The sequence below is a fragment of the Ictidomys tridecemlineatus genome, chromosome 5 (genome assembly GCF_052094955.1).
Source record: "Ictidomys tridecemlineatus isolate mIctTri1 chromosome 5, mIctTri1.hap1, whole genome shotgun sequence".
Lineage (NCBI taxonomy): Eukaryota > Metazoa > Chordata > Mammalia > Rodentia > Sciuridae > Ictidomys > Ictidomys tridecemlineatus.
In genome coordinates this window covers 112,273,572-112,293,705 of record NC_135481.1, presented here as the reverse complement: position 1 = coordinate 112,293,705, position 20,134 = coordinate 112,273,572, and the positions used below count along the sequence as shown (strand labels likewise).

The 20,134-nt window shown below is 34.2% G+C and overlaps 1 protein-coding gene across 3 annotated transcripts in view; it reads left to right on the top strand.

Moving 5' to 3' along the window:
* Trip11 (thyroid hormone receptor interactor 11) overlaps positions 1-20,134 on the top strand; it is a 68,738-nt gene that overhangs the window by 13,811 nt on the left and 34,793 nt on the right. For 2 of the 3 annotated variants that reach the window (XM_040275279.2, XM_013364688.4), the window contains exons 6-14: positions 1,053-1,218; positions 1,685-2,047; positions 4,945-4,985; positions 5,548-5,634; positions 8,496-8,708; positions 9,287-12,238; positions 15,205-15,345; positions 15,873-16,054; positions 19,211-19,374. In XM_040275279.2, the coding sequence (XP_040131213.2) occupies positions 1,053-1,218; positions 1,685-2,047; positions 4,945-4,985; positions 5,548-5,634; positions 8,496-8,708; positions 9,287-12,238; positions 15,205-15,345; positions 15,873-16,054; positions 19,211-19,374 (4,309 nt within the window). The remainder of the gene's footprint in view (positions 1-1,052; positions 1,219-1,684; positions 2,048-4,944; positions 4,986-5,547; positions 5,635-8,495; positions 8,709-9,286; positions 12,239-15,204; positions 15,346-15,872; positions 16,055-19,210; positions 19,375-20,134) is intronic. The other variant, XM_040275280.2, reaches the window with a different exon arrangement.

Genomic DNA, 20,134 nt, shown 5'->3' with positions numbered 1-20,134 from the left:
ATGTCCAGGTTTCTGGAGAAGCATTATTGGTCTCAACTTGGGTAATAAAGCACTTTGGTTGACAGTTGAGAGTTCCAGTAGGCCTGGAGAAGGAAAGGCTGAGCAAGAGAATAGTGGTAGTAGGAAAACAGGTACAGATTTCTCAAAGGGTTGATGCTGGTAATGGTGGAATATGTTGTTTGGAAAAGGAGAAGTTTATGTTCATCTTTTGTTTTCAGTATTTTCTTGTTGCTGTTCCGTCATTAAAAATAGAAAAACTACGGGCTGGGGTTGTGGCTCAGTGGTAGAATACTCTCCTAGCATGCAGGGGGCACTGGGTTCGATCCTCAGCACCACATAAAAATAAAATAAAGATATGTGTCCACATAAAACTAAAAAAATATTTAAAAAAAAATAGAAAAACTAGCTGGGCTCAGTGGTGCACGCCTGTAATCCCAGCAGCTTGGGAGGCTGAGGTAGGAGGATTGTGATGTCAAAGCCAGCTTCAGCAATGGCGAGGCACTGAGCAACTCAAAGAGACCCTGTCTCTAAATAAAATACAGAATAGGGCTGGGGATGTGTCTCAGTGGTCGAGTGCCTGTGAGTTCAATCTCCAATACTAAAAAAAAAAGAAAAAAGAAAAACTATAACTATAGGGTGAGGTGGGACATAGCCTGTCATGCCAGCTGATTGGGAGCCTGAGGCAGGAGGATTATGAGTTTGAGCCCTCCCTGGGCAACTTAGACTCACAAAGTAAAAATGAAAAGGGGTAGGGATATAGCTTAGTGGTAGAGCACTTGCCTAGCATGTCAGAGGCCCTGGGTTCAGTTCCTAGTATTCGTGTGGGGCAGAGGGTGGTGGAGAGAGATGACTGTTTTTAAGGTTTAAGACAGGAAGGAGAGGGGGGAGTCTTTCCAAATTGTTCAAATTTTGGAATTGTGTTTAAATTATTTTCAGCCTTAATATGCTTAGAGAAGTAATTTTAATAATACAGACCTTGGATGATAGTGAAATAAATAGCTTAGGTAAATTTATTGATCATAAATGTGGTTAATTTTGTTTTACTTTTTAAGGTACTTGAACAAAACCGAAGTCGAGACATAGATGAACATCAACATGAAATGTCAGTTTTGCAGAATGCACATCAACAGAAACTGGCAGAGATAAGTCGCCGGCATCGAGAAGAGTTACGTGACTATGAAGAACGAATTGAAGAACTTGAAAATCAGTTACAACAAGGTTATTAATTTTAGTAGTTTCACATATTAGATGACACAAATTACTCTAAGACCAGGACACTGCTGTAAACTTGGACTAAGTTCCAAAAAATGAGTAAGTGATTAGTTTACTCATTTGGCAGATGTTTAGAAAATGATATAGCTTTCAAAATTCTTTAAAATGGAAAGGTCCTTTTTGCTTTTATGGTAAACAATTACAACTCGTAGATTTCTTTGTTGCATTGTTTGGTGATGATATATTGGTAATAAATGATTCAAGATATTTTCAGATACATTGACTTTTTAGTAGTTGATTCTGATGTTTCTCCAATTTTTTATTTATTTTTAAAGTGTTTAGTTTAAGATAGTAATTTAAATTTTCTTTTTAAGCTTTCCAAGTTTGGAACTCGAATCTTAGTTATATATATAGTAAGTATTTACTTCTTGATATTTAACACATGATGTCCTTGACTTTGTTTATGTTCTAGGTGACTCAGGAGTTATAGTAACTGATGAGCCTAAAATCTGTGAGATGCAGAAGACTATTCAGGTTCTACAAACTGAAAAAGTAGAATCTAAAAGAAAGATTGAAGAACTTGAGGAAAAAATCAAAGACATAAATAAAAAATTATCTTCTGCAGAAAATGACAGAGATACCTTGAAAAGAGAACAGGAACAACTCATTGTGGAAAAGCGACAAATGATTGAACAGTGTGAAAACTTGAAACTGGAATGTAGTAAATTGCAGCCTTCTGGGATGGAGCAGAGTGCTACTGTGGCAGAAAAGGGAAAAATTCTTCAACAGAGTTCAACAGTAGAAGAAGTGCTCAGGCTGCAACAAGCCCTGTCTGGTATAGAATGCTTGGGACTTATTTCAGATTATTGTTTCAGTGCTTTGGAATTGTTTTTAGAGACACATACTTTAGTAGACAAATACTTCATGAAAATGGAGTATTTGTGGAACCGTCTATAATTTGATTAAAATTGTTTGGTGTGAATTCATTACCATAGCTAATAGGCAACAAAAAATACTTTTCTATCAAAATGGGTCAATTATTGACTAGGTGTCTCTTAGCCTTCCTTTATTTTTTATGTATTTACATGGAAGTCAGCGATTTAGGAAGCCCCATGGATTTCTGAGAAGTAAATCCAGTGCACACATTGCTGTGGAGAGGTACTGTTTCTTTTAGTCTACACAGAACTGAATACTTTCTATAACTTATCACAGCCCAGACTCTCCATTCAGGGAATGCAGCATTCCATCTTTACAAGTCCATTGTTACCCTTTTAAATGATTTCCTAAATTGAAGCAGAGGCCCAAATGATAAGAACTTTAGGTACTACTGTTTTTCATGCTCAAGTTGATGTGTTCACTGGTACAAAAATATTAAATTAGATAAATCACTAGTATTCATACATTCCAGGAACATATAATGAGAGCTTTTCAGCTTGAAAAGATGCATTTTATTTTGCACTTCATTATCTTCTCACAGTATAAACCCTCACTTTATGAACTCATTCATTACTGCTCTGGAAGTTTCCAATCCTTGTGTGTTGTTATTCCCCACATCTGTACCCCTCAGCTGCCTTTTTTCTCCAGCTGCTGATCTAGTCGGCCAACTCTATATATCACCTGGGTTTTTGAACTAAAGTTAGGTTCAAAGTAAAATCATTGTCAACTTCTCCTTTCCTAACCTTGGTGATTGGTAGTATTCACTGGTCTCTCAAATCAGAATGCTGGAAGTCATCACTGACAAGTCCTATGGGTTTTCTTTTCTTCTCTCTGGCCGAGTGATATTTCAGGATTGTATTCCAGAGGAGTTCCAGGGTTTCTCACAGGCTCATCTGTCCTGAGAGCTGCCATGCAGGTAAAGGGAAGGCAGTGAAGTATAAGGTCCTGGACCTCTTTCTCATTTGGTTTCAATCAGAATAACTCTGCTCTTTTATAAAATAAGTTTGATTATATCAGGTGATCCATCATTTGCTTAAATAAATCTACTGCCCTAATCCTTATCCCCTTTCCCATTTCCATTGCCATGATTCATTTCAGTTAATCATAATTGCTTTTGCTCGTTTTAACTATGGTAGATCTCTTTTTATTTATTCAATTTTTATGTGTACTGGGGTTTAAACTCAGGGGCATTTGACCACTGAGCCACATCCCCAGCCCTATTTTGTATTTTATTTAGAGGCAGGGTCTCACTGAGTTGCTTAGTGCCTTGCCATTGCTGAGGCTGACTTTGAACTCCCTATTCTCCTGTCTCAACCTCCTGAGCCGCTGGAATTACAGGCATGCACCACTGCGCCTGCTTGAGCATAATAGCGTAGTGTTTAAGAATAAGACTGGGCTGGAATCCAACTTTTGTCACTAACTAGATGACTTTGGGTAAGTTAGCTAACATCTCTCTGCCTCAGTTTTCTCATGTATGTGGTTGGAATAATAATAATATCTTCCTTGTTTGTTGTTTTATGAGTTACTTGCTGCAGAGTTCTCTTTAGAAAAGTGGTCCATGTCAATTATTATTCATGTCAATGTTACAAAATTTAATTCTCAGGCTCCCATGCTGCCTCCTTCAATTCATTTTATTTTTTTCATTTTGTAGCAAGAATAAATTTTCAGAAACACAAAGCAGATTATTCTCCTGCTTTTTAAAAAGTACTTTATTGCTCACCAGGAACTTCAAGATGAATTCTAGACTTCCGTAGTTGTACATGTAATGCCCCTCATGATCTGATACCTGTCTACTCTTCAGTTTCTACTCTTCCCATTCTACCATTCTAAGCTTTAACCATATTGAACTGTCTGTAGCTTAAGCCACAGTCTTGTCTGAGTTCTGTCACTGTTTTGTTTGCTGCATTCTCTTTGTGTGGAGTATCCTTACGTTTCTTTGAGCTAACTCTTAGTGTAGTGGTTTAATACAGGTATTACCTTCATTGTCCAGTACTTGCACTGACTCTTCTCTGGCCCCATTTTCTCCACCTAATCTCTACTAGATGTTTGCCCTTTTTGCTTTCATGGTTCCTTTTAGTTTGCTGTATCACACTGTATTATAATTACATGTTTACTTGTTCTCCTCTGAATTGTAAGCTCTTTAAGAGCAAGGACTAAATTTTTGCCTTATCTGGTATTGGCCTCATCATATATGCTCAATATTTCTCCAACTGAATGTTAAATGAATGACTTCAGCTGAGCTCACGGTATTCTGTTTCTGTATTCTTCTTCCAGAATCTCTTCTATTTATGGATCTGTATGTAGTACATTCATATTTAAATTACCTAAGATAATTGAGATATTATTGTATTATTGTAATATAAATATATATTTGTTACTTTTGAGTTTCTTTTCCCCGAGTCTTAAGCCTTATACTATTCCTGATTGCCCAAACTAATCAGCTCATTTGTACTAACAGTTGTTGTTAGTATTTTTATGAAAGCAGTAATATATGATTCATACAGAATATACTTATTCTTTCTTTTCTGAAGAATTGGATTTTAACATAGATTAACTGGCATCATACTATGATATCTAGAAGTATGAAATGAAAAAATAGAAGTATGAAATGAGAAAAATGAAAAAATAGAAGTATGAAATGAGAAAAATGTTTTGCCAGAACTGTTAAAGCTTGCTAATGGTTCTTATAAGTACATTTTGTTTTAATGGGGTTGCTTTTCTGATTTTAGTATGGGAGGTTATTATAAAGACTTTCTAAATAATTGTAATGTCAGGTTCATTTAATTGTTTTTACAGATGCTGAAAATGAAATAATGAGACTAAATGGTTTAAACCAGGTAAGCTCATGTTATAGAAGAAAGCTTTTAGCATTGGTTTACTAATAAAAAGTAATTTAATTTATTAGAGTAGTTTGTTTTGTGTTATTTAACAAATTCATTGAACATACCCTGGGAACATTTGTCACAGTAATTTTATGTTTGCCAATTTATAACAGAAACAAACTATTTGCACCATAAATTTATATTAGGTTAAAAATTTTTATAATTGAAAAATTCAGGTATAACTGTGCAGAACAATTTGATGAAAATTATGTGTATAGAGACATTGTATGATGCTATATCAAAATGAGGAATGCATTTGAGAACTTCAGGGAGTTTCTATTAATTAGAGGTTATTTTGTTAAATATATATACATATATTTTAAAACATAATAAAGAAATCCTCCTTAAGAATGTCTAAAATGAGTGATTGGCTCTGAATGGTCCAGTGTTATAGTCTTGTAACTTTATGTATCACTAAGGAAATACTGAGTGAAACACACAATTGTATAAGTAGCCTGCTTTTTTTGTGAACTGGAAATTTCCTGTTTCTGAAAATACTACTTTAACATTTCTGTAGGATAACAGTCTTGCTGAAGACAATCTGAAACTTAAAATGCATGTTGAAGCTTTAGAAAAAGAGAAGTCATCACTGAGTCAAGAAAAGGTGGGTGCTGAAAAATGGGGAGAGAATTATAAAGGTGTTATGTATTACAGTTTCCAGCTAAGGACAAGTTTATATCAAAATGGAATGTTTGGTAATAGAGTCCTGAGGACAAAGCTGATCTCATTGATTCTTATAAGACCAAATTGAAGTACCCGGGCAAGGTTCAGAGTGTGAGTGGCTGGCCAGAGTTTACATGTAGAGATAAGCCAGTAGGCACACAGATAATGAGTGGAAAAGATAGGCCCTGTTTTACTATCAGATGGAGTTCTGACTGCAGCAGCATACATATGTGAGTTGGAAGATCTGGAGTGTATATCGTGAATGGATCCATCATGGGGGACAGGAATTTCATTTTGAAGAGGGATAAAGAGGGACAGTTTCAGTGGTAGAAATGGCATCTTTTTTGTATATGTTGATAGCAAGGATGGAAAAGGATTCTGTAATACAGTATTGGTTATGGAAGAGGTATTTTTTGGGTTTGGACCACTTAGGAAAAATTCCTTATCTATGGCAGGTCCTTACATAAAGGGTCATTTGAAAACTGGTATTAAGTTAAAGACCAGTGTTTCAATTCAATTTAATTCTTAATTTTTAAAAAGTAATACATGTTTACTGATATATATGTTTAGTACTACTGAAAATTTTCAGATAGTACATGTAGAGTAGTAATCTTTTGCGTCTTCCTTCATTGCTTGGCTTCTTTCCCACAAGCAGTTCTTGTTACCAATTTCTAGTACATCTTTTCAAACATACTAAGGCATATTTGATTATACATAGAAATTGCTTTAAAAATACAAATATCTGGGTTGGGATTGTGGCTCAGTGGTAGAGCGCTTGCCTAGCACGTGTGAGGCCCTGGGTTCTATTCTCAGCACAGCATATAGATAAATAAAATAAAGGTCTGTTGACAACTAAAAAAATATTTTAAAAAATACAGATGTCACTTTACTTAACATGCTGTTCTTATAGAAACTAACGTTTTCAGAACCTTCACACATTAGGTATATAGGCAGTATTTCTTTTTTTTTTTTTTGAGAGTGTGTGTGTGTGTGTGTGTGTGTGTGAGAGAGAGAGAGAGAGAGAGAGAGAGAGAGAGAGAGAGAATTTTAATATTTATTTTTTAGTTTTTAGCGGACACAACATCTTTGTATGTATGTGGTGCTGAGGATCGAACCCGGGCCGCAGGCATGCCAGACGAGCGCGCTACCGCTTGAGCCACATCCCCAGCCCGGCAGTATTTCTTAAATACTTAGTTGTTTGCACTGTTCTATACTTTATGGGATCTTTGCCACCACCCTTTCTAACCACTAAATGCCAATAATATCTCCCAATCTTTTTTTTTATTATCATACTATATATATTCTGTTTCTACTCTGATTGTATTCTGCTCTTTAATTGACCTATGTATACTTTGTAGTTTGAAGACTTCTCTACACATATTTGGGGACCTGCAACCTTTTATGAAACTTTTGGATTCTGTAGCTAGTCTTCATAGCTTTTTTCCATTCTTTTGATGTTTATAGTAGTCCATTGTAACTCTTCCTTATGTCTGTCATGGGTCTGCTTACTGGTTAAGAATGCTATAAGTATGTGGGCCCTTAAGATCCAACTGAAAAAAAAAAATGTTTGTGGTTTTCCTAAATGAAGAGGCAACTTTAGAAGACTTAGGGAGGATACTTTTCTATTTTTCTATTCTTTCAGAATAAATTTTTGAATTGGAAGGAAATGAGAGTTGTTATGCAGATGTTCTTTTGTAGCTTTTCTTGCATGCACGCTCTCTCTCTCTTTCTCTGTCTCTCTCTCTCTTTAATACCCAGGAGTGTGTAACCACATTCCAGACTTTTTTATTTTTTATTTCAAGATGAGATCAAGCTAAGTTGCTTAGGGCCTTGCTAAGTTGCTGAGGCTGGCTTGAACTTTCAATCCCCCAGTCTCCCGACTGGGATTACAGATATGCACCATTGTACACAGCTCTAGGTCTCTTTAATAAGGTATTATTAGGCTTTTTATTTGGAGGAATTTGAGATTTTTATTTACTTTAGATTCCTTAGAAATTTAATCTTTAAAAATCTATATAATTGAAGGAAGGCTTTACACTGATACATATTCACAAACATCATAATCACATTATCAAAATAAGGTTGAAGCAAAGAGAACTGTCCCTCCTCTGGGATTTTGGAGAAAACATTAAGTATCTAGTAATAGACTATAAAATGTATGTAGAGATCCATGTATAGGAATGTCAGCTTTGAGAGAAGGAAACCTAGTCCATGCTTTGTTAGAAGGTAAAGGAAGAAAGGCAGGTGTTTTCTTGAGTCAAGAAAAGTTTCCCTGTTCTGACAGAAGCAAGGAATGAGATGAATTCTAGGGGGAAAGAAGAAAACTTTTCAGAAAGGGAGAACTTTAGAGTGAATGAGTATTAATTTGTTATTTTCATTTAGTCTGTGACTAAATGACTGAGTGTTAAGAAGTGAAAGTAGAGAGAGCCAGGAGACTTGAGGAGTTTTGTTAAGTCTGTGTATGGTGGGGAAGGGGTTAAGGGAAGCAGCTGTGGGAGTGGATAGGAAAGGCTTTCTACTGGGAAAGGACTTGTGTGAAGGAGTTAGAGCTAGAAGGTAAACATAAAGTTATCATATCTTGTTAGGGTTATAGAATTTTGCTTGAAGCTAGAAGTAAAATTGCATATGAATAAAGACTGGCTTATTGAGTTTTATTTATCATTATTGAGGTATTGTTTAGTGTTTATAATGCATAGCATTTAAAATAGGTCTCCAAATTCCATTCGTTTGTGTATATAATATTTTGATGTCTTTCCTTCAATTGACCATGTGTTGCCACCTCCCACCCTTTTATTATTTAAGGAGGAACTTCAGATATCACTGTCAAAATTGAGCTGTGAATATGAAGTAATTAAAAATACAGCTTCAACAGACATGAATTTGAATGTACAATTACATGACTTAAAACTTAACTTGAAGGCAAAGGAGGAAGAACTGAATCAGAGTATCAATGAAAAGAAAATGCTGATAGCTGAGTTAGAAGAATTGGACAATCAAAACCAGGAAGCTACAAAGGTAACGCTACATGATAGATAGTAAGGGCTGAGGAAGCACATTCCACTCAGTAGACTGAACACTGGGTGAACATGCAAAAAATAATAGGCATAATTTAATTTTATAATTTGAGTAATGTTTTAGTTTATTGATATTCTAGTCATAGAGACTACGACAGTTTTTCTGTAGAGTGCCACTTAATAAGATAATTTTGGCTTTGCAAACCATGTCATCTCAGTTGCCCACTACTCAGCTCTGCAATTGTGATGTATAAACAAATGAGCATGGCATGTGAATTTTATATACAAAACAGGCCTGTGGTCTGTAGTTTGTTGACTCTGTTATTTAATTTGAAAATATACAACTTATATCATTTACCTTCTTTTGTTTTAAATTCTTATCCCTAAAGTGATAAAATGGACCTACTCTAAGATATTGTAAATTTTGTAGGGGATATTGGGATAGAAAGAAAGTTGTTTTTAAGAAAGATTAAAAATGACTAAGAATTTTCTTTATTAAATGTACAAAATTTTGCAAGAATTTCATGAGGCACTAAAATGAGAAAATGTTGTAAAGTTACCATACAACTTTTCTTTCAGCACATGATTTTGATAAAAGATGAGCTATCAAAACAACAAAATGAAGGAGACCTTGTAATCAAGAAATTGAAACAAGATCTAGATGATGAAAAAAATAGAGTTCATCAACTTGAGGATGATAAAATGAACATATCCAAAGAGTTGGAAGTGCAGAACGAAAAGTTAACTCGGAGTGAACAGAGCCTCAGTGATTTGAACTTAACCAAACAGAAGCTTGAAGATAAAGTAGAAGATTTAGTAGATCAGCTAAAAAAATCACAAAAAAATAGTTTAAACATCCAGCAAGAAAACCTTGAGCTTAAGGAACACATTAGACAAATTGAAGACGAGCTGTCTAAGTTCAGAATTTCTCTGAATGAAGACTCTAATTTTAAGGATGACTTGCTTAAAGAACGGGAAGCTGAAGTTAGCAACTTAAGGCATAATCTTTCAGAAGTAGAACAGCTCAATGAAAATTTAAAGAAAGTTGCTTTTGATCTCAAAACGGAAAATGAAAAGTTGATCTTAGCATGTGAAGATATAAGACATAAGTTGGAAGAATCTATTGCTGGTAACAATCAAATTTCTCAAGAAAAAGACACTATTATGGAGACTCTAAAAAGAGACAAAGAACAGATAGAAGCCCAATTGCACCAGGCAGAAAAAAGACTGTTGGAAGAAGAAAACAATTACAGGCAGACTATTCAGGAACTCTCAAATGCACGTAATTTGAATACCTCTGCCTTACAGCTGGAACATGAACGTGTAGTTCAACTCAATCAAGAGAAGGACTTTGAAATAGCAGGACTCAAAAAGAATATTGAGCAAATGACTGCTGATCAAAAAGAAACTAAGGAAATTTTGGCATCTCATTTAGAAGAACAGAAGCAATTGATACAACTTATAAATGAGAAAGAAGTTTTTATTGAAAAACTTAAAGAAAAAAGTTCAGAACTACAAAAGGATTTAGATGAGTGTTCTCAGGCCTTAAGAGAAAATGAAACTTTAAGGCAAACCATAGAAGAAAAGGACAGAATTCTTGGATCCATGAAAGAAGAGAACAATCATTTGCAAGAAGAATTGGAAAGACTTAGGGAACAGCAGAATCGAGCTGTACCTGTGGCTGAGCCTAAAACCCTTGATGGTATCACAGAACTAGAATCGGAGGTATCTCAACTGAATGTAATAAAAAATCATCTGGAAGATGAAATTAAACACCATCAAAAGATAATTGAAGATCAAAACAAGAGTAAAATGCAACTACTTCAGTCTATACAGGAGCAGAAGAAGGAAATGGATGAAATCAGACACCAATATGAGCAGATGAATGCTGCACATACCCAGTTATTTTTAGAAAAGGATGAGGAAATTAAGAATTTGCAGAAAACTATTGAACAAATAAAAGCCCAGTTGCCTGGAGAAAGATGCGATACTCAAACAGAGAATTCTGATATTTTTCAAGAAACAAAAGTTAAAAGCCTTAATTTAGAAAATGAAAGTGAAAAACATGACCTATCGAAATCTGAAACTGAAAAGTTAGTGAAAGGAATCAAAGAACGAGAACTTGAGATTAAACTTCTAAATGAAAAGAATATATCTTTAACTAAACAGATTGATCAGCTGTCCAAAGATGAAGTTGGTAAACTCACTCAAATTATCCAGCAGAAAGATGTGGAGATACAAGCTCTTCAGGCTAAAATTTCTTCAGTTTCATGCTCCCAGGATGTTGTTTACCTTCAGCAGCAACTGCAGACCTTCACTATGGAAAGAGAACAAGTATTTGCTGTTTTGAATGAGAAGACAAAAGAAAATAGTCAGTTGAAAACAGAAAATCACAAAATGATGGATATAGTAGCTGCCAAAGAAGCAGCCCTCATCCAACTTCAAGAAGAAAATAAAAAATTGTCCACCAAATTTGAAAGTAGCGGTCAAGATATGTTTAGAGAAACTCTGCAGAATTTATCTCGTATCATTAGAGAAAAAGACATTGAAATAGATGCATTAAGTCAGAAATGTCAGACTTTATTGGAAGTTTTACAAACTTCGGGCACTGATAATGAAGTTGGAGGTGTTAATAGTAATCAGTTTGAGGAGCTCCTACAGGAACGCAATACATTAAAACAGCAAGTTAAAAAAATGGAAGAATGGAAACAACAGGTAATGACAACAGTCCAAAATATGCATCATGAGTCAGCCCAACTTCAAGAGGAACTTCTACAACTTCAAGCCCAAGTTTTGGTTGACAGTGATAATAGTTCTAAATTAGAAGTAGACTACACTGGTCTCATCCAAAGTTATGAGCTGAATGAAACCAAACTCAAAAATTTTGGGCAGGAATTAGCCCAAGTTCAACATTGCATAGGGCAGCTTTGTAATACCAAAGACCTTCTTTTAGGAAAACTTGATATTATTTCACCCCAGCTCTTGTCTGCTTCATCACTTACCTCCCAATCAGCAGAGGTAGAAGAACTGAGAAAATCACTGCAAGAAAAAGACGCCACAATCAAGACACTAAAGGAAAACAACCACAGGTTGTCTGATTCAATTGCTGCTTCTTCAGGGATTGAAAAGAAAGAACATGAACAAACAGATTCAGAAATTAAACAGCTAAAAGAAAAGCAAGACATTTTGCAAAATTTACTTAAAGAAAAAGACCTCTTAATCAAAGCCAAAAGTGATCAGTTACTTTCTTCAAATGAAGATTTTACTAACAAAGTGAATGAAAACGAATTATTGAGGCAAGCCGTAACAAACCTAAAGGAGAGAATGTTAATTTTAGAAATGGACATTTCTAAACTAAAAGGGGAAAATGAAAAAATAATAGAAACATCCAAAGAAAAGGAAACGGAGTATCAAGCATTACAAGAGACAAACTTGAAGTTCTCTGTGATGCTGCGAGAAAAAGAGTTTGAATGTCAGTCAATGAAGGAGAAAGCTCTTGCCTTTGAGCAATTGTTACAAGAAAAAGAACAGGTATGTTCTGGATGGAGCATTATAGGAGGAGGAGGTTGAGGGTGAAGTAGACTTTTTAAAGTACTGGTTACTCTATCAATGCAGTCTTCAGTACTATAAATATGTTTGTTTAGAAATATGTATTTCAAGATACTGTGTGATTTATCTAAATAAACTTTCCTTAGGTATCTGGAAGTTTCTTCTTCCAATTACTAATTTTTAATAGATTAATTTTACAGCCTTCAAAATAAAAAAAGGATGTAATAACAATATCTTTCTTTAGAAAATATTGTATCAGAGGGAATCACTTTAATTAAATTTTAGATATGTTTCAGTAATTGCCAGTAATAGCTAACTTTTTAGATTCTTAAATGAAAGGGAAGCTCTATGAATATAAACCGTCTACATCTTTGACTGTGATCTGCAATAAGAAATACTTTTACGCTGTGACACAGTAGATACATGTGTGTTTGTGTGTGCGTATGTGTGAAACTGAAAAAAGTGTAAGGAACCAGAAATCACCCTTACTACATATGATACTCTGTTAAAAAAAAAATGCTGGATGATCCATAAATTGACTTTAGTGAATCGAATTTGTCACAAACCTGGAATTTGAAAAGTATTAGGCATAAGTGGTACTTTAAACATAGTAGGCTCTCTAAGTACTCTAATCCCAGCTCTGGTTTGTTTGTTCAGCTGTAAAATGGAGGATAATAGTAGTTAAAATACAAAGTGTTGGTAGCTTTTGTTATATTCAAAGTTCTACATTCTCATCTGATAAGCATGTTTTTTTATTTTAAATATTTACTTTTTTAGTTGTAGTTGGACACAATGCCTTTATTTTATTTATTTATTTTTATGTGGTGCTGAGGATTGAACCCAGGCCCTCGCACGTGCTAGATGAGTGCTCTATCGCTGAGCCACAACCCTATTCCCTGATAAGCATATTTTTCATGGTCATTTTAAGAATTATTGGCGATCTGTTGCATTTAACTCTGAGAACTGCTATGTAAATCTTGGTAGTGGTGCCTTTTTAGTGTGATTTTTATAAACTTATGGTAGTAGAAATTTGGAAAAGAGATAATAGAACAGTAGAATATTCAGCAGATGCTGCATTAACATTTGTATACTGCCCAGGCATAAGATGCAAACTCATTTAACTTCTTTTGCCAGTTAAATTCTCAGACTCTTGGATTATCTGATTAAGTAGCTACACCATTGTCAGTGTTTAGGTGTTTGGTCTTTCAGAGATAGCTTTTTAGTTTAGATGACACCTATCTATAATTGGTGTAAAAGACTTTCTTAGAGAGTAGAGCTTCCCATTGTTCACTGATATTGGGTGTACGTTTGGATGGTTTTGAGAGAGTCTATCAGAAGAGTGCAAAACAGTGAAATTTTCTGTTGTACTATTTTTATTTTTCCTTTTGCAGTTTTAGCATTTGATACCATTTAGTTGACATTTACATATCTAAGTGTGCAGATTTTTTTAAGGCTCTCTTGTCTTTTAGGAAGCTTCCCTAAGTTAAGTAGTTCTTAAATATTATATTGAAGAAATTACCATGAACTAAACAATTTCTTCAATCTTCTGAATATATTTTGAGGGCATCTTTAGATTACACAGGTTAAACATCCCTAATCTGAAATCAACAGATACTCAGTCTGTTTAGAGGAAAAGGTATGTTTCTCCACAGGAGATCTTCAAGCCTATTTAATTTTGTAAGCATTTCTTCTTTCTTTGTAATATGAAGAACAAACTTAACTGAAAAACTATTTGGAAAAGATTAGCCTCCCTATCCAGGGATGGGTATTGGTTTTATGATTCATTTTCAGTGATTTTATCCTGCCATTTTTATGTTCTTTTTCTTTTTAAAATTTCCTTGTTTGTTAAGAGAGAATGGGGTCACACTGTGTTGCCCTAGCTGGGCCTACAATCCTGGGCTCACCTGATTTTTCTGCCTCAGCTTCCAAAGTAGTGGGACTCTAGGGGCATGGTGCATGCCACTATTCCTGGCTTATATATTCTCAAAGAAATGAAAAGTTTACATGGACACTTAAAATAATACTGTATACTCATTTGATATGCGTATCTAAAACATTAAAGGATTAACTGTAAATGGCCTTGACATTTTTGTGTGCTTTTTAGAATTCCAACTATTGGCTAAAATTCATGGCCCTACTTTTGCAGTGAAGGGTTATCTTTTATCTGCTGCCATTAATATGTTGTACTTGTCCGGAATGCATTCAAAAATAAATTTTCATTTACTGTCTAGCAAGATTTCATTTGATAGTTGCTTTTGTTAAATTGTTGCCAAAAATATTCTTTTAAAATAGGCTGCACATAATATGAAAGACTTACCTTTCTCTCTTTTGCCAGACACTTGACATCATTATTTCTCTTTAACAATCATGGATGCCTGATGAATGAATGCACGTGCACGCGTACACACACACACACACAGGAAGAATCACATTTCTTTTGTGATTTGGAGGCTTCTGGACATTGTAAAATGTAAATAGTATAAATTTGGAGAGATTTTTTTTTTTTTTTTTGCCTTGTGGGTTCCTTTTAAAATATGTCTAGTGAACTTTTTCAGTTAGACTAATTATAGATTTACAGAAGAGTTGCAAAGATAATGAAGAGTGTTCTCATATATTAATACTCAGTTTCCCTTATTATTAACGTCTTACATCTCTGGTACATTTATCTCAGTTAATGAAACAGTGTTGAGGCATTATTATTAACTAAAGTTCATATATTTGAATTCTTTAATTTTAACCAAATGTCCTTTTCCTGTTTGAGGATGCCATCTGGGATTCCACATTATATTTAGAGGTCCTATATCCTTAGGCTCCTCTAGATACAGTTTCTCAGACTTCCTTGTTTTATTGACTTTGACCTAGTTAACTATACTTTCAAATTATTTAATGAAGAAATGTCTTTTTAAAAGTGTATTTTGTTCAAAGCTAAAGTTATTTTTTTCTAAAAGGGAAAAGCTGGGGAGTTAAATCAGCTTTTAAATGCAGTTGAATCAATGCAGGAGAAGACAATTATGTTTCAGCAAGAACGAGACCAAGTCATCGTAGCCTTAAAGCAGAAACAGATGGAAAACAGTACCCTACAGCACGAGGTATACTTTCATTTTAAAGGGACAGTGAATCAAACAATAAATTTAATAATTATTAAGATAACTGGAAGGACTACTAAGTAAAATGAACTTATCTCTTTGTTGATTTTTTTTTCTTAGACTCCTCTGATTTGCTATAGTAGGATTTTGATCTCCTAGAGTACTTTATATTTCAGTTTTCAAAAGTGAAAACCAAGGCATATCTTGGATATAAGAAAAATTTCTTATAAAGTAATGAAATAAAGTGAGATTTACTGAAAAAGTATTCTGTCACAAAGAGGCCATTGCTTTTGTATAATTCCATCTTCCATTATAGCCACAGCAAATGAGATCTTACTAAAGCTTTGGAATGAATATGCAACGTGATACCAGGTGAAATTTTCCTAGCATAAATACATCTTATTCTATAAGATGTTAGTATACAGATAATAAACTTAAGTAATGGGAAGAGATTGATAGCAAAGTGGTTTGTGAGGGGGTGGGGAGGAAGGATTATATAGAAGAAAAGTAAAGAAATGTCCTCTACCTAGGTTCAACACTTACGTGACAAAGAACTACGCTTAAACCAGGAGCTAGAAAGGCTACGCAGCCATCTTTTAGAATCAGAAGATTCTTACACCCGGGAAATTTTGGCTGCAGAAAACAAAGAGATTCAACTGAGAAAGAAAGTCACACTATTGGAAGAAAAGCTAGTTTCATCTTCTAACGCAAGGTAATTTTTTCATTTGTTTGCATTAATTTCAACTAACTGAACGTTGCTTGAGTGTCAGACTCAGTACTTTTCATGTTAGCTCATTTTCATGAAATTCATTATCTCCATTGTACAGATGAAGAAACTAAAGGTAAAGAGATTTAAAAATCTTCCCAATATCAGGCACAATGTGTATGTGTGTGTGTGTGTGTGTGAGATTTCCTAGATTTTTTACTTGTCATTATAGGAGAATATTGTGAAATTCTGACTGATGTAATTAGCTCTGAAGCTCCCAGAAAACTAATTTTTTTCATCAAATGATCTAAGCTTGAACCTAGGGATGGGTATTAGAAGGAAAGAGAATAAAGAAAGAACCAAAGTGAAGGTCTAGTTCACCATGAAGGATGAACTTTTGGTTTATTATTACTTTTGAGTGACCAGGTCTTTGCTTATATATTTAAAAATTTTATTTCTATCAATAGTTTTGTTAAATTCTTTATTATAAAATCATTGATAGTTTTGTTAAATTCTTTATTATAAAATCATTGTGTTTTTCACATTAGAAAAATCATATAAACCAAAAGAACAGAGCACCATTCACCCAAGATAATCTTTTTGTTGTTGTTGTTGTTGTTGTTTGGTACCTTTTGTTTGTTTGTTTGTATTTATATTTGTGTGTATATAATATATTTTTTAAAAAGCAAAAATGAGATCATTAGTGCTGTTATTTGTAACCTTTTTCTGTCACCTAATATGAGCATCAGAATACAGTAAGCCATGTATTTCTGTACTAATATTTTATGGCTGCATATAGTATATGGATTTGTTATAATTTCTTTAACCCAATCATTTATTATTGAACATTTATAGTGTTTCAGCCTTTCAAAATCATGGAGAGTGCTGTCATGATATCTCAAGACTTTTTTTTTATGGTGAGGACAGATTATTTCCTGTGTAAAATTTGAGAATTTTCAAATCAAGGGGCATTTAAAAATTTTTGAGATTGAATCATCAAATTATCTGCTAGAAAAATTATGTCTATATTTATTTCCATTAGTGATATTTGCATCTTTTATTTTCCTTTTGCTATGTATGACATAGATGAAGATACAAGGAGGTAGTAGATGTTATCTCTTTGAAAAGAGTTTAAAAGTCAGTAGAGACAAATTTCTAGTGAGTTCCTCCGTCTGCTTTGAAAAGTATATTATTATATCCTTTGACTCACAAGGAAATTTTGTTTAATATAGGGATTAAATCAGTGATCATTGGTACATGCATTACTTTGGCAGAAATGCCCAAACATCCTTAGGCTGTGGCATACTTATAATCCATCTTTGCAGTTTTTAGGCCCTTGTTTTCCTTAATTAAAATAGTTTCTAGTCTGTGTCTCTGTCTTTTACTCTTCCTAATAACTTCCAGGATAAACTTCCCTAAGATGAGCTTTGAACTCCCTTTTTTTGAAACAAATGTCTCGACTTCTGTGATTGATCCCAGGTTACTTTCCACCTTAGCCTTCTTTTATACTGTCATCCACATCCAGCCAAACTATTATTCAGCTCCTCAGAGTATGATTTCCTTTCTTTCTACTTTTCCTTTTCATAGTAATCCTTCTACCTGAAGTGTGGTCCTATCCCTACCAGTTTTTCTGTGAGTCCCACCTATTCTCCAAATTCTGTTTTCTTCATGAAGGGTGCCTTATTTAGTACCCCTCACCTTTTTATCAAAAAATAGTTCATGTTGTGAACTTGCATAATACTTGAGTCTTTGGTAGGGCAGATATATTTTACTTGAGGGTACAGGTAGTTCTTTACCTATGTTACACTTTCTCCCATGCTATACAGTGTAAGTTCATTGAGGTGAAGTGATGAGCTATTCATAATGTACCCTTCCCACCGTATATGTTATATGCATAGTTTAGAGATATTCAGCAATATTTGTTTTATGAAAAACTCATATCTTTAAACCAATTTATGGTGTTTTGAGCCCTTAATAGTAATACTTGGTATTTATTAACTTTTTTGAGGGCAGTCATAGCACATCTTATCATTACAATCAATAGTTTGATTTGGGAAATGGAGTTCAGGTGGTCTTATCAATTTACAGTTCTTTCCACAAGAGGGTGCTATTTGGTAAAGTGTCTCCAAAGTGAATTGTTTAATGCTTTTCAGTATGAATTTAACTGGAGGTTAAATACTCATGAAGACCATAGCAGTATTTTTGATATAATCATAATACAATAAAGAAGTACACCAATGACATAAGCCTGCATGCAAAGGTGTTATATAAATAGATCTCTTAGGAATCTCTGTGTTATTATTTGGAACAGGGGTAGGGTTTATTGTATTATATTTAATAAAGGCATTAAAAAAGATGATAATGAAATATAACTAATCATAGCAGTTCATCAGTGGGGACAGCCTTTAGAAAGTTATACATACATCATGATTGCAAGTGATAAAAACAAGGGAACATCATAGAACGGACATCCATTTCTCCTTAGCTTGGACAAAATGCCTTAGGCTGACACAGTGACTTTGAAAGGCCCCTTACAGTTCAGCATTTTATGATAAATTATATGTTAGTTTTAGTTTGGAAATGTGAAAGTTGCAGGCTCTTTATAAGTTTTTCTTTCGTCAGCATTTCTTTTTAGTCTAATTGTCAGTCTTTAAGAGGCCTGCTGTTTGGTGAAAATCACCTTCACAGGAAGGATAATTGAATTAACAGAAACAACAAAGATCAGAAAAATTCTCCCAGTTCTTGAACTTGAATTTAATGCGGTAAAATGTAAGGAGACTCAAATTTCTAAAGACAGAAAGTAGATGGTGGATGCCAGGGGAAGGGGGGGAGTTGTTATGTAATAGGAATGGAGTTTCAGTTTGGGAAGTAGAAAAGCTCTAGAGATGGATGAATGGTGTGATGATTGTACAACAATGTGACTATACTTAGTGACTCTGAACCATATACTTGAAAAGATGGTTAAATGGTGAATTTTAAGTTATATTTTGTCACAATTTTAAAAATGTAGGAAAGATATTTCATCTTGTTTAAGTATCTAAAAAATTACTTTGAAAGCTACCTTGTATGTAACGCAGTAAGATTTATGTTGGGAAAATGTTTCTTCTTGCTGAAGTGTCTAAATAGGTAGAAGCAGTTTGACTTTGATTCTTTTGTTTGAAGTCATCAAGCCAGTGTGCAGATAGAGTCGCTGCAGGAGCAGTTGAGTATGGTCTCTAAGCAGAGGGATGAGAACGCACTGCAGTTTTCGCTCTCCCAGGAACAAGTAAAACAGTATGCCCTGTCATTAACTAACCTGCAAATGGTTCTAGAGCATTTCCAACAAGGTAAGTTGTGTGGTTGATCTTGCAGTGAAGAGAAATTGTAGTTGTTAGTAATTTTGCCTTATGTTAATACTTCTTTAGGTTAGACATGGGGAAATCTTTGAAAATTTTCTTGCTTGTTAAGGGGGAAAGACATCAAAAAACCATCAAAAAGTTAATTTAGACTTCTTTTACAATTAAAACTAAAGAACATGAACTGTATTTAGTAATTATTGAAAGTTTTGTTTAGTATGTTATTACTAGTTAAAATCAAAGTTGGAATTATAAGGGTAACATGAAGAAGGATGATCCAATGATAAAGGGGAACAAAAAGAAGAACATAGAAACAAGGCGGTTAGGTTTTTGAGATGTTGATTGGAGGTTAAATCCTCTTCAGAGTGTTAATTACCAGTAATTACTGTCCTTTGAAGTATTTATTTATTAACTCCTTACTCTGGTCATCTGGACTTTGAGATAATTACATTTTCTGGTCCAAGTAAATTTTTTTTTTTTTTTTTGAGTCATACCAACAGTGATCAAAGCTTTTTTACCCTGAGAACCAAATATGCTTTACATGCTTTCCCACACTTGACCTTCCATCCTTAGATTTATCCAGTTGACATATTCACTTATGTAGCCACCTATATGTTTATTCATACATTCAGTAGGTACTGACTGAATTAATTGCTAAGTAACTGACTGGGAGCAGGCAGGAGGATTAGGGGATATAAGGATACTGAAGTAACCAACAAGAGTTTATAGTTTTTTATCTACACAAAACTTT